General features: G+C 52.4%; 1 protein-coding gene across 7 annotated transcripts in view; it reads right to left on the bottom strand.

Annotated features, from left to right (window-relative positions):
* SRGAP3 (SLIT-ROBO Rho GTPase activating protein 3) overlaps nt 1–12,742 on the bottom strand; it is a 200,322-nt gene that overhangs the window by 51,168 nt on the left and 136,412 nt on the right. For all 7 annotated transcript variants that reach the window (XR_009547096.1, XM_060180777.1, XM_060180779.1 and 4 more), the window contains one exon: nt 6,559–6,621. Coding sequence is in view for 6 of the 7 variants with exons in the window: in XM_060180777.1 (XP_060036760.1) it covers nt 6,559–6,621 (63 nt within the window). In the remaining variant the exon portion in view is untranslated. The remainder of the gene's footprint in view (nt 1–6,558; nt 6,622–12,742) is intronic.

The following is a 12,742-nucleotide window of genomic DNA, read 5'->3' as shown; positions in this document are numbered from 1 at the left end:
TGTCTCCCTAGCCCCTCTACCATAGCTTCCTTATTTTTACATGTTGGCTGTTACGTGGGTTGCTTACAGGCCCTGGTGCTTATGAGTAAAGCTGCTCTGAACATTCAGGTACTATTCTGGGTGTGAACAGGCGTCTTCATTTCTCTCAGGCAAACAGCACGGGGTGCACTGGAGGATCGGACAGTGTGTCTATAGCCAACGTATGACCCTGGTCTGTGGCTCTCAGTGCCCCCACCCTACCCTTCTGTACAGGCTCCTTAACTCAGCAGCATCTCCCAGAGGAGAATCAGGTGTAAAGGGAGCTGGGTCGCCCACACCAGGGTCTCCTCCTGGGTGATAGCAAGTCTATGGTCATCTCCCCATGCTAACAACTATGAGACGGCAGGGTGGTGGCACACCTGGTTGAGCACGTGTTCCAGTGAGCCCCTGGCCCCCACCTGCAGGGGGAAGCTTTGCGAGTGGTGAAGCAGGGCTTCGGTGTCTCTTTCCCTCTATCTCCCCCTTCCCTGCTAATATTTCTGGCTGTCTGTATCCAACAAATAAAGATGATTTAAAAAAGAAAACAACTGTGAGACATTTCTGGAGACCTGCTTGCTCTCTTCTCCTGACCTGGGTGGTCAGAGCAGAGCACAGGATGCCTGCCCCCAGGGTCGGGGTGCTCCTGTCTAACCCGACCCCCAGCTGAGGGAAGCTGGAGCATTCTAGCCCAACTCACTTTACTCAGTGGAATTGCCCTATGACTTTCAGCTCCACTACTTCCTGCTACTATCCTGAAAGCCTTCACTATCTCAAAATAACAAGTAAAAATACAAATCGGCTTTTCTTCATGGGTCCCCCTTCCCTTTACGCTGCCCTCTGAGCCCCCCTAAGCCTTAGTTCCTTGAAAACCCCTCAAGGGCCAGGGAGTGGGCCGCACGATGTGCTCATGCCACCTAGTGGCCAAGAAGGAGCACTGCACGTTTGGAGAGCCTGGGCATGGACTGAGGATCTCCTGATCTTGAAGATTCTCTCCCCCAGTGGCTGCCGGCGCTATGCATTTCTGGACTCTGCCGCCCCTTTCTGACTTCAGGGGCTCCCACTAAGTCTATTTCTCTCTCTCAGCTGTCTGGCTACTCACTGTTGTCTGCACTGGGTGGTTCCTGGGAAGAAAGAGCGTTTTTATCTGCAACTGCATTCTCCCTCCAACTGCCTATGAGCCCACCGGTGTCTCCACCCAAGGTCAGCACCGCACCTGGGGCTTCTCAACCAGCACAGCTGTTGCCTCTGCTGGCTTTCTGATGAGGTTCCCTTTTCCTTCACCGAATGTGTCTTATTTCTTACATATGAGAGTAAGTGTCCTGTGAAACCCAGGAAGGTGGGAAAGAAGTCAGAGCACCATTCTGGGATGTGGAGACTGAGCTGAGACTTCCAGGCATGTAAGTTTAATGCCTCTGTCTGCTTTTCTATCCTCCTTTAAAAATATCTTTCTTAATGATTTTATTGGGTAGGAGAGAAATTGAGAGGGGAAAGGGAGATAAAGAGGGAGAGAGAAAGAGAGACACCTGCAGCCCTGCTTCACTACTCGTGAAGCTTCCCCCTCTGCAGGTGGGGAGTGGGGACTCGAACCCGGGCGCATGGTGATGTGTGAGTTCAGTTGGTTCCTTTCTCTACTCTCCTTGAGCCTTGTTCTGTACCCCCCCCCACCACCACCAAGTCAGAGTCTGCAGTGGTCCGCTGAACTGTGCTCCCCAGACACCATGCTTGTAGAAGTCAAGGGCCCACATCTGTGTCGCCCCAGCCCCAAGAATCATGGTGAGCGTAACTACCCAGGTAACGCATGTCAAACCACCTTCACTAGAGTTCACCTGGGATCTTGCTGAAGTGAGCTGAACTAGATCTTTACAACCAGAATCCTCAGGGTATGGGGCAGACAGCATTGTGGTTCTGCTAAAGGAATCTCCTACCTGAGGCTCTGAGGTCCCCAGTTCAATCCCCAGCACTGACATCAGCCAGAGCTGAACAGGGCTGTGGTTTCTCTCTGTGTATGTATCTTTTTCATCAAAATTAATAACATATACCAGACACTAAGCTACAGATGCTATCATGACTCCACCCCAACATCTCTGGGCAAATTTACCCATGTGTCCTGGACCCTCGCATCTCCAGAGCTCTGGTCCACTGGGAAAAGATAGAAACAGGCTGGGCTATGGATCCACCTGTCAACACCCATGCTTAATGGAGAAACAGCTACAGAAGCTAGAACTCCTACCTCCTGCTCCCCATAAACAATCTTGATCCATACTCCCAGCGGGGGAGAAGTGATAGGATGAAGATAAGAGGACTCTGCACTCCAGCTCCATCAGTACCCAGAGAGAGAAGGAAAAAGAGAGGGACATATGGAGGTAGCTACAATGTTATGAGTGGCTTAGAGGGAAAGAGAGGCTTGAATCAGAAAAAGAAGGGGCAACTATGTATAAATGTGGACAGATAGTTGTAGAGAAGATGGTTGGCCCGTGTCTACAACTTTAGGGGAACTGTGGTGGATTGAAGCGGGGAGAATGAAGATTCAGAACTCTGGTGGTGGGAATGGTGTGGATTCAAACCCCTGTCGACATGTAATTCTATAATATAATAATATATAAATAACATTCATTAAAAATAAAATGTTTAAAAATGAATGAAACTAGAATCTTCTAGGTGTTTTGTTGACATGAGTAGCCAAAGCTTGAACTCGAGTGTGGAAGCCCTTAGCCCAATCAGTCGGAGGACCCCACTCATATTCTGAGTGCTGGATGACTGACACTATTTCAGTGGGCTCGTTACTCTGGAGTCTGCACGCATCACTTTTTCCTTCCTTTTTAAGGTTTTTATTATTTATTTAATAGAGACAGAGAAGTTGAGAGGGGAGGAGGAGGTAGAGAGAGAGGGAGACAGAGAGACACCTGCAGCCCTGCTTTGCCACTTGCAAAGCCTTCCCCCTGCAGGTGGGGGCCTGGGGCTTGAACCTGGGTCCTTGTAATGGGTGTGGTTCATTTGGGATGCCATTGCCCAGCCCCAAGGAGCATCTCCGTGAGTCCTTATCCCAGTCCGGGGGATTGTGTGCTGGTCACCACAGCAGCCGTGGCTTCTCGCGGTCATTGCGCACTTACCAGACACCACTACCAAGTCTCGTCACCACCAAGCAGTCTCTCACTTGCTGCTCACAAAACCCTGTGGGGTGGAGCCCACGTCTCTCCAGTTACAGATGAAGAAATGACCAGGTAGGGGCATAAGGGTGCTGGCCCCCTGGGGACTCTGGGTGGTGGCAAGTGGCCTGGAGGTGCCACTGGAGTCCGGCTGAGTTCAGTTTGGGGTCTCTCTGCAGGGTCTCCCAGAGGCCCCCACATGGCTTATGGCTAGGTAGGAGGGTCCTTTCCAGCCCTGCAGGCCCGATCAGAGAGGGCCCCTGAGACAGGTTCAGCCTGGGTGGAGGATGCACAGGCAATGACTCGTGAGAGGAAATGGCCCTTCTCAGGCCCCGTTCCATTTCAAGGGGTCATGGAAAGCCCTCTGGGCACACTGAGGTGACAGTCTGGGTGTCCATCATTGAGGGAAACCGACTGAGCTGTGGACACGGCCTTGTCTGGTCACCACCCGGCCATTTGTGGCTTCCTGATCCTTGGGTCTTTAACTCAGGAAAGTGCGCTCTGGACAGTCCACCAGACTCTCACTCCCGGGAGCATGCTACTTCTCCCCTCAGCCAGGCCGCCCGTCCACACACCCCCAACCACCGGGCACTGCTGGCAGCGCAGGGCCAGGGCAGGCCAGAGGCGTCCTTGGGGCAGAGAGAGAGAATACCCCAGGCCGCAGTCTGACCACACACTCATTCTGCATCCTCCTCTTCTTCCTCCTCCACAGAGATTAGAGGTCCTGTCTTATTTATTAATTTTTCATGTTTATAATAGAAATTGTCACATTCCAGCTAGAGTGCAAGTCCATGGCCCAGTTTGGGATCAGAGTCCCAACTCTGGAGCACAGTCTGGTGCACAGGAAGTATATGTGCATGCGTGCATGTGTGTGCATATATATCTGTGTTTATATATGTGTGCATGTGTGCACATGTATCTGTGTGTGCGTTCATGCAAATATATAGTACATGTGTGTGCGCACATGTGTGTTTGTACATGTATGTATGTGTGCATGCATGAATGGATGGGTAGGTAGATAATGGTAGAAGGGACAGAGAATAACATGAAAAGTTCTGGGGGTCGGGCGGTGGCGCAGCGGGTTGGGCACAGGTGGTACAAAGCGCAAGGACCAGCGTAAGAATCCCTGTTCCAGCCCCGGCTCCCCACCTGCAGGGGAGTCGCTTCACAGGCGGTGAAGCAGGTCTGCAGGTGTCTATCTTTCTCTCCCCCTCTCTGTCTTCCCCTCCTCTCTCCATTTCTCTCTGTCCTATCCAACAATGAGTGATATCAATAACAGCAATAATAATAACCACAGCAACGATAAAACAACAAGGATAACAAAAGGGAAAAACTGGCCTCCAGGAGCAGTGGATTCAGGGTGCAGGCACCAAGCCCAGCAATAACCCTGGAGGCAAAAAGAAAAGGAAAAAGTTCTGCCACCATTGACTTGGGGAAGGCAGGAGGGTTAGGAGAGCCAGGCCTCTGGTTCCAAGGTATTCACTGAGGCCATCGTCATGTAGATGCTGTGGTGTGGATGGCGACAGGGTCTCTGGCTTCACACCACACACTCTCTAGTGGAGACACAACCACATCAGTTATGACCTCATGGTCTGATAAGCACCACAGAGAGGGAAGTACAGGGTGCTAAAGGAAGGCTTCCTGGAGGAAGGGACACCTAAACTGAGCCTGGATATCTAAACTAGGAGAGCAGCTTATAGGCAGCAGAATGTCAGGTGTGTGTTTGAGCCTGAGCCAATGGAACCATGTGTGTCTCCTCCCCGTCGTCGACGCCCCTTCGGGAACACCTATTGTTTTCCTCTGCCTGCGGGATGGATGGTCAGGTCCTTCTCCCTGATTACCTTCCAGGAAATCCTCCAAATTCCCTGCCAGTATTCCCGGCCATGTGGTTCTTGGGGAGCCCTCTGCCCACTAGGGGGCGCTGAGCTGATAGGAGGCGAGCTTGCAGGTGGGGGCGTGTCTGTGACCATCTCTGTCCCTGCCAACTGACTGCTAACCCCCAAAGGAGCAAAAGACAACAAAAAGGAGGAGAACAGCTGCTTCCCAAGGCTGGGTGGGTGTGAGGATGGAGGGATGAGGGATGGAGGGATGAAGGGTTGAAGGAATAGACAGGTGGACAGCTAGAAAGAAAGGAGGGGAGAGGGAGTCGGGTGGTAGCACAGTGGGTTAAGTGCAGGTGGCGCAAAACACAAGGACCTGCATAACAATCCTGGTTTGAGCCCCCAGCTCCCCACCTGCAGGGTGGTCCTTCACAGGCAGTGAAGCAGGTCTGCAGGTGTCTGTCTTTCTCTCCCCTCTCTGTCTACCCCTCCTCTCTCCGTTTCTCTCTGTCCTATCTAACAACAATGACATCAATAATAACTATAACAATAAAAACAGCAAGTACAACAAAAGGGAATAAATAAATGTTTTTTAAAGTCTTTTAAAAAAGAAAGAAAGGGAGAGAGGTGGAGAAAGAGGCTGGGATGGGAAGGAAGGAGGGGGGCAGGGGAGGAGGGAGGGAGGGGAAGGAGGCTGGGGAGGGAATTCCATGGACCCAGGAGGCTCAGCTCTACTGCCTGAGCCCTGGTGGGTGAGCTGGGGCTGTGTTCAGTCCTCAACTATTTCACACTTTGACATCAACTGTGTCTTTGGGAGCCGGGGGCCAGTGGGCGGGAGGGACAGGCTGTACCCCCCATCTCCAGCCCGGCTGGGCTCAGAGACAGGGGCCGCTCACTCCTGCAGGTCTTGGCAGAAGTTCTCCCAGCTGGGGACTGTGACGCCTCAGTGCAGGTGGGAAACTCCCCCACGTGGTCGCACCTGTCAGCTCTGCTCTGTGCTTATGGTTTTTAGGGTGTTGCTGGTGGGGGGGGTCCCATCTTCTCATCAAGGTGACTTGGGCACGTGCATATTCCCCTCCAAGGAAGTCCCACACACACACCCTGAAACCAATGTGCTTGAGTCCCCTACACCCCTGCTCTCCTCAGTCCAAGTGCTCCCAGAGTCTGGCTCCATACAGGGAGCAAAGTCGCTGCTGTGTCCAGCCATGAGGTTATGGAAGTTTCCTCAGAGAAGCCCACACACATTCTATTTTGCAGATGAGAGCCAGAGTGGACCAGCTGCTGGCCTGCCCGGGCTCCCCCTGCCCAACCAGCCTCCACACTGCACCCCTGCCCACCTAGGGGGCTGCTGTCCACACCCCCAAAGCTGGCAGGCCACCGGGATCTCTGGGGACATGTGCAGAGTTCCCAGGCTCAGTGCAGGTGCAGGATCAATCCCTGCACCCCACTGTAAGCCCCCACCCCACCCATCACTGGAGCACAAGATGGCAAACACCCAGAGTCCCCCCAGGCCCTGGGCACCAGAGATGGGGGGGGCCCTGTCCCAAGAGCAGCAGAGCGGAGGTGAGACTCACCGTGTAGAGCTCATTGGTGACCTTCAGCAGCTCCTCATGCATCTGCAGGCCGATCTCCTTGCTCTGGAGGAGGGAGAACACAGGTCAGAGTGGCAAGGGCTGCTGGGACATAGGCCCATTTCTTTTTTTTTTTTAATAATTTATTTCTTTATTGGGGAATTAATGCTTTACATTCAACAGTAAATACAATAGTTTGTACATGCATAACATTCCCCAGATTCCCATTTAACAATACAACCTCCACTATGTTATTCATCATCTTTCATGGACCTGTATTCTCCCCACCCACCCACCCCAGAGTCTTTTACTTTGGTGTAATACTCCAATTTCATTTCAGGTTCGACTTGTGTTTTCTTTTCTAATCTTGTTTTTCAACTTCGGCCTGAGAGTGAGATCATCCCATATTCATCCTTCTGTTTCTGACTTATTTCACTCAACATGATTTTTTCAAGGTCCATCCAAGATCGGCTGAAAACAGTGAAGTCACCATTTTTTACAGCTGAGTAGTATTCCATTGTGTATATAGACCACAGCTTGCTCAGCCACTCGTCTGTTGTTGGACACCTGGGTTGCTTCCAGGCATAGGCCCGTTTCTTTCTCCACACAGAAAGGGCATGTGGGGTGGGGGTGGGGGTGGGGGTGGGTGCAGAAACCTCCTTGGTCTCTGACTTGCACCCATGAACCAGATCCATGGGGTCTCCACACAAAAGGAGCTCCCTGTTCATAGGAAGTGGGTCATGGTGCCTGCCACCAACCTGCCTGGGGGTTCGGAGATGTCACTGTAGACAAGATTCTGAGCGGGCCCACCCCTTCCTTCAGCTTTGTGGACCCTAAGCTGATGGAACCAGAAATTATTGCCTCCTGACATTATGCACATGGTCACAGGCATCTAGGGGTGGGCGTGCTTCACAGAATGTACTTTGAGAAACAGTGATTTGGGAGCTCAGTGTGTCCTGAGCAGTGTAGGGGAACTGACAGCCTGAGGGGCAGGAGACCTACAGCCCTGTGTTTTTGGAGCCTGGGAACTGCAGCTGGAAAATAAGAGGCTTAGAAGGCTGGGGAGGTGGTGCATCAGTAGAGCACACACCTGGCATGGGCAAGGTCCTGGGTTCAATTCCCAGCACCAGATGAGAGCACCATGTCAGCACCCAGGGAGTCCCAGGGAGGGTGGGCAGGGCTGTGTGGTCTCTCCTCTCTCAGCACCATGCACAGCACCCAGGGAGCTTCATGGAAGGTGGGCAGGACTGAGAGGGCCTCTCCTCTCTCAGCTCCATGCCCAGCACCCAGGGAGCCCCATGGAGGGTGGGCTTCACTCTGGGGTCTCTCCTCTCTCAGCACCATGCACAGCACCCAGGGTTCCCCATGGAGGTGGGCAGGGCTGTGGGATCTCTCCTCTCTCAGCACCATGCACAGCACCCAGGGAGCCCCCACGAATGATGAAGCAGGGGTGTAGGGTCTCTGTCTCTCCCTCTTCTCCCAATAAAACACAGAATGAAAACGGGGCCAGGGAGTGATTCAATGATATAATGTATTCCTGAGACCCTGGGCTCATTCTCTGGCAATAGGAGAGAGAGAGAGAGAGAGAGAGAGAGAGAGAGAGAGAGAGAGAGGGGCTATTAAATAGAACACTTTGTGGCTGAGAAGATGGTTCATCAGTAAAGTGTGAGCCTTCCATGCCTAAGGTTCTATCTCTGACATTATATTTTAATTATTAATTAATTAAATAATTAATTAATAGGACTGGGGTTCTGTTCCTGGAACCAGAGTAGTCAGAACTGAGTAGTACTCTGGTCAAACAAATAAAAAGCCAATCAACAAGCATCTCCAATTAAAGCACTCAGCAGTGCATGGTCTGGAGGTGAACACCAGGGTCACGCTCATGGATCCTGGCTGAACGCAGAGACCAGACCGCCCCCCTGGTCTGGGCAGCACACAACCCCAGGCCCAGCGTAGCTGAAGGAAGTTCAGCCCAGACATCAGCCTCCCTGTGCCTTCTTCTGCCCTGATGTTCTCCTGGCTCCAGCAGCGACTGGCCAGAATCCCTTGTCTGAGAGCAGCCTGTGCCAGGGTCCTTGCAGACAGCAAAAGCTCTGAGACAATCTCAAGGCTACAGTGAAGGGGCAGCAGGCCAGGGTCTGGCAGTGGTAATCCAGTAAAGTGCACTCACTCACTCAATCAGTCAATCAGTGGAAGCAGACCAGGACCAGGAAGCTAGTTCACCTGGAAAGGCACCTGCTTTGAAACCACACAGACCAGGTCTGGGCCCAGCCCCGCCGCACTGCGGGAAGCCTCAGCGCTGTGCTGTCTAATCCTCTCTCCATCCATCTCTGTCTGCCTCTCTCTCTCTCTCTCTCGCTCACTTTTTTTTTTTGGTCTTCCAGGGTTATTGCTGGGGCTCCATACCTGCACTATGAATCCACTACTCCTGTGGCCATTTTATTATTATTATTATTATTAGATAGGACAGAGAGAAATTGAGAGGGGAGGGGAAGACAGAGAGAGAAAGACAGATACCTGCAGATCTGCTTCACCACTTGTGAAGTCACCCCCCTCCCCCCGCAGGCAAGGAGCCCGGGGCTTGAAATGGGATCCTTCTGCAGGTCCTTGCACTTTGTACTATGCGTGCTTAACCCGGTGCGCCATCATCACCCGGCCCCCTCTCACTTTCTATTTGAAGAAAGTCAGCTCAGAGTGATGAAGTCTCATGATGATGTAACAACTACAATAATAATAATAAGGCTGAAATACAGAGAAGAAAGGAGAGCAGGACCCAGTACAGTCGAGCAGAAGCTTTGATGCCTAGGGAGGTGCCTCTAGCGCCATCCCCTGTCGCCTTGTCCTCTCTTAGGGTCACAGTGCATATGAGAAGGCCACTGTTTACAAACACAATGAGTGTCCGCACTCTTGCTCTGTTTGCCCCCTGGACACACATTTGTCCCCTCGTAGCCAAGGAACTCCTGCAGTGTGGGGTTAGATAGTTCTAAATAAACCGGCCAGCCACACTGTGATGGGCTTCAGGCTGTCTCCAATCTCGTGCACTTCAGACAGTAAAGCAGTGGCCACCTTTGTCCCCTGGCACCATGCCCGTGGGCAGTACCACAGAAGTGCCCAGAAGCAGCTCTTCTGGGATCAGCCCTCCCCTCAAAATTCCCACCAACCTGGCCTCCTCAGCCCCCAGACCCATCACTGGGGTTCCCCCACACCCAGGTGATTCAGCTTCCACTTCTTGGGGACTGGTGGCCTCGTCCCCATCCCCACAGGCCTCTCCCCTGGGCTCTGTCTGCGTGACCTTGAGCCTGAGCTCCAGACCCACATCTCAGCCACTGCCAAAAGCGCAGTGGTGATGCACCCCATCACACCAAGCCCACGGCCCCCTGGGGCAGCCCCTGAGCTCTGCCCCTTATTCTCAGATCAGGCCAGTGTAGTCACAAATTTGTTGGAGCCTAGGAATTGATTTTTGCCATGTTTTCAATCTCCCCTCCTCGGCCCAGTCTGCTGTTGTGTCCAGTAATGCCACACTCCAGTCAGGGGGGAAACCAGGGGGAGTGAGAAGTGGTTATTCTGACTTTGGCCTTTTCCCCAAATTACACACAGTGCTGCCAAGGGGAGGCCAGCTGACAAGAGCTCCTGCCTCACGCCTGTTTCTTTGCGTGATTACCTTGCTGTGGTGACCAGACACAGTTTTTAATCAACAATACCCCCCATCAGAAAGACAGAGACACACAGAGAGATAGAGACAAAGAGAGAGGAGACAGCACAGCATGCTCCACCATCCATGGTGCTTCCATGTGGTGTGGGGGCTCAAACCTAAGACTTCACACACAGCAAGGTATGTGCTCTGCTGGGTGGGCTGTCTCTTAGCACCCCAAATTTCCATTCTTAAAGATCAGGGCTCTGTCTCTCTCACACTGAGAATCTCAGGGGTAGGATGGGGTCAACTTACAGTGCCATCTTAAGGACAAGACTGCCCCTTCTCTTGTCACAGGGGTAATTCCAGAACAGTTTTGGAAAGCGCTAAGGCACAGACTGAGCTGGACCCAACTTCCCCTCCAAGGTCATCTGGCCGCCTCCCTTCTCTCTCTGCCGAATATTCTCAGGTAGAAGCTACCTTTGGACACGCTCCCCAGTTTTCCTGTTTCTAGGGCTCCAGAAATATAACAGGAAACAAAGTAACCAAAATCAAAGCCCCTGTCTCTCTGAATTCTAAACCCTACTATTTTCCATACTCCGTATTTTCGCATCTACAAACAAGTCTCGAGGCCCACAGATCTGCTCTACTCAGATACAGGCTCTCAGTCTGACACAGATGAACTTGAAGAAGAGAAAACAGAAGCAAGCAAATTGTCTCAGCCTTGTGAGAACTCTGGTGGTGATTTTCGGAGGTGGGAGGTGGGGAGACAGAACTCTGGTGATGTGTGTGGTGTAGAGCTGTGCACTGCCATCTGACAACCTTGTGACCTGTTAAACACAGATTACAAATGAAAAATAACTAAGTGCATATAATCTTCAGAATCCCTGATGGGCCCCCAGAGCAGCTGGGCCTTGTTTCCAAAGCACAGGCTACTGAGGCGTGTGATGAGGAGTGGGCTTCTGCGGTCCCTTCCGGAAGGCGGGACCACATATCTCCCTGAACTCGGGGCTCGGACAGCTAGCAGCTTTCTCAGAGACGGCGCCCCAGGATTGGCCAGTCACCTCTCGGCCACCAGACTTGGTCCCTAGCCCACACTCTCCCACCGGCCATTCCTCCCCATGTCCCCCCTCCCCTGCTCCTTCCCAAGCAGTCAAGACTAACTTGTCCTGTGGCAGCCACGCCCAGTATTACCCTCTGCTGGGGTTTGCAGGAAGCTGGGGTGCAGCTCTGGGCTTGCCCCCCACACACATACACACCCTCACTTGGAGCTGGGGGTGCTGACGGCAAGAAAGCAGGAAGGCCCTGGGCCCTGGGTGCAGCCACAGCGGGAGCAGGGGAGGTGGCCTCCTTCTTCCCCCACCCTCACCCCACATCACCACTCCCACCATCTCTCCAGAGCCTGGTGTGTCCCAAAGGCCTTAGTTTTCAGAAATTCCTGGAAAATAACAAGCCTCAGGAAGTCCGAAGCTATCTTCCAAGTGACCCAACGTGGGCAGAGTGGAAGCTTCTGGATCTCGACCAATCATACCAAATATTATTATTATTATTATTAACACTTATTAGCACTGCTAATGATAATGCTTGGTACCACTGCTGCTAATAACACTGATCACCAGAGATAATAACAGCAATAGTAGCTATTGTTCCTGGAGCTCTTACATACCCCAGCCTCAGTGAGAACAGACAACGCCTCCCAGAAGCCTAACAGCCCTGTGCGGGAGGCTGAATGCCAAATCTCTTTGGCAATGAGGACCCAGGGGCTCAATGAGGATGAGCGATCTGTCCGGGACAGAGAGCAAGGAGGCGAGATTCTCACCACCATTCCACCATCCCAAGCTAGCTTGCAAGTGCCTCTCCCTGAATCTACAGGTGGCAGACAGGTGCTATGATGCCCCTCCCTTCCTCTCTGCTTCTCTTCCCCAATCCTTTCTCTACCTAAAAAAAAGAAAAAGAAAAAGATGGGAGTGACGGAGTCACACGTATGTGAGGCCTTGGCATCACCATTCCCATTTCTTCCCAACATTCACAAGTAACTATCAAACGCGGCTTGCCCCTGCCTCACCAGACTCCACCATAGAGCATTCTAAACACCAGCGACACAGAATGGGGCCACTGGGCAGAAGGGCCTCCTTTTGTGGTCAAGCTGCCCGGCCCCCAGGCCAAAGCAGAGGGAGGGAGAGAGAGAGAGAGAGAAGGAGAGGGAGAGAGACATGCATCTCTTGCCCGCAGGTAAAGGAAGGACAGAAGGCAGGGGAGGGGGGCAGCTTTGTGCCTTTGGGAGTGTGGCAAGTTGTCTCCCAAAGAAACTGACGGAGATGAAGTCTCCCATCATGGTGTAGGTGACAGTGACCAGCAGGCTTGTTGGCTGGAGTGCACACACTATTGATCACTCATCACTGTGGAATCTCCGATTGGATTCCACACATTATTGATCACTCACTCCCATTGAGTCACTGATCTGAGGTATCACAGCAACTTCCTCACCATTCTATAATCTGATTTGCCAATGCCTGCGCACTGTCAGTAGTGTGTAATTAGGATTGCATTGGCATT

The sequence above is a fragment of the Erinaceus europaeus genome, chromosome 21 (genome assembly GCF_950295315.1).
Source record: "Erinaceus europaeus chromosome 21, mEriEur2.1, whole genome shotgun sequence".
In the NCBI taxonomy this organism is placed as follows: Eukaryota; Metazoa; Chordata; class Mammalia; order Eulipotyphla; family Erinaceidae; genus Erinaceus; species Erinaceus europaeus.
This window is presented reverse-complemented; position numbering and strand designations above follow the sequence as displayed.